This window comes from Hipposideros armiger, unplaced genomic scaffold (genome assembly GCF_001890085.2).
Source record: "Hipposideros armiger isolate ML-2016 unplaced genomic scaffold, ASM189008v1 scaffold_171, whole genome shotgun sequence".
NCBI lineage: Eukaryota > Metazoa > Chordata > Mammalia > Chiroptera > Hipposideridae > Hipposideros > Hipposideros armiger.
Genome location: NW_017731521.1, coordinates 1461657 through 1463653, shown reverse-complemented (window position 1 = coordinate 1463653; position 1997 = coordinate 1461657). Strand labels below are relative to the sequence as shown.

Sequence of the window (1997 nt, the reverse complement as noted above, 5' to 3'; positions counted from 1 at the left end):
CGTGCCACTCGGACAGCCCTACAATATATATTTTTAAAGAAGTAATACATTATTTAAAAAATCAGAATAAGCAACAAGAAGAAAAAGCTCCCATGATCCTATCACTCAGAGATAATCACTTTTCCATATATCATACTAGACTTCATTTCACTTAAAAATGTGTCATCTTTCCATGTCAGGACAGTGCCTTCTTATGGCTAATTAGGCTTTTTCCACTTTTCTGCTAATAACACTGTATTTTGAATATCTTTCTAAGATAGTCCTGCTTAAGTTTGTTATAAATTATCAGACTTTTACAAAGTATGGAGTAACTTAAAGCAATTTGTGATCTTGGAGGTCACTATGGCATCGCATATTTTTTTTTCCTAAAGCTTCTGCTTCAGTTACCCCATTCAAACTGGTTTCATTGGATTTCCTTCATTATTGTGAAGTAGATTCCTTATAATTTCTGGAAAACATTTGTGGGAGAATTTATGGCTGATGCCAAAACAGTGCCTGCCTGTCTGTAACTGTTCCCTCAGCTCCCGGCTCCCTGGACAGAACTTAAATATACTTGTTAGTCCTTTACTTTCCATGATGAAATTAGAAACAGTGGTAAACATTTTGAGCCATATACCATATAAAACTTATTTTTTTTTAAAAAGTAAAAACAGATGAACCCCCCCCCCATATTTGATGATATTGCAAAAATCCGAAGTTTAATATAGATTCTCCGTGGTGTCTATCAATTATAGCAATTTGGACTGGGGCAGAGAGGCTAATTTAGAGCCTAATCTATCTACAGCTTTGCCAACAAATTAACTGTATGGATGTAAGTCTGTTTCCCTTTTTGCAAAATATGAGAATTAGAAAAAAGGATCTCCAAAGTTCTACCCACTTTAAAAAAGTTTTGGTTCTATATTATGTGGTACTTTCTATCTTTCCCAGTTAAATGATTATTCATGTTTATGATAATGAACAAAAAAATATTAAAGTTAGTATTGTGTATTTTATTATATTTCAGTTCTTTAAAATATGTGTGATAAAATAGTTCTCAATTAAAGGTATTGGTTAATGGTTCAGTTTACTGGAAAATCAAAAGTTTGAACTTCTTTGATATATCTATAATTATGAAATAGAGTTTATAATTATATAAGCTTCTTTAAAGAACAGTTCANACTGGCCCATGTTGGTATTTTCATTGCACTCTTCCTGGGTGAGGCAGTCGCTCACCGGCCACTGGATGACCGCTCACAGCAGCTCAGGGCAGCTCATGAAAGTTCATGCCCACTGCTGGCCAGCCCCACCACAGCCTATGCCATCGCCGGCAACTCACAGCAGCCCAGCTCCAGGTCGAGCTATTGTTCACCATCTTAGCTGTAGAGGGCGCAGCGTCACTGGCCCTCATGTGGGATCCAAACTGGCGGCCCTGCTGCTCAGAGCTGGCGTCCCAAGCCAACTCTTAACCAATGCACCACTCGGCCGGCCCCAGACACTTCTGATTATGGCGAACTACTGCTTGAACAGCGTTCATCCAAGTGTCCACTTGTATACATTTTTTTGGCATCCCTGGTATCATTATTTTTCTATGGATTTACAATCCTCTCAATCTTGTTAAACTAAAATGCAATTAGACAATTATGTTATTTGTTGATATTACACTTAATTATATATAAATAAAAAATGAAGAGTTTTATGACTTAAAGTGAGTGAAAATGTTGAATCTTTGCATGATGTCTGCATGTAATAAGACAAAAATATAATGAAATTATTAGAGGTTTAAAGAGGAGTTGCCAGTAAAATTGTGTTATTTTATTGTTTATTTCAGGTAGTAACAGACGTGGATGGAATTCCACCAGCCAGAGATACTCCGGTGTTATCCAGCCACCTAGTTTCTCCAAATCCACACTATGGGGGGGCAGCAGAGATCAAGAAACACCATCTTTTCAGTCTTTTGATTCTGGAGCTTCAACCAGCAGGAATGAACCGCACCAGGGTCAAGCGCGCTTCCCCAAGGA

General features: G+C 37.5%; 1 protein-coding gene across 1 annotated transcript in view; it reads left to right on the top strand.

Moving 5' to 3' along the window:
• The window catches only part of NUP42 (nucleoporin 42), a 19503-nt gene that overhangs the window by 4094 nt on the left and 13412 nt on the right, over positions 1-1997 (top strand). Inside the window, exon 2 of the mRNA XM_019652000.1 lies at positions 1808-1980. Coding sequence (XP_019507545.1) covers positions 1808-1980 — 173 coding nt within the window. The remainder of the gene's footprint in view (positions 1-1807; positions 1981-1997) is intronic.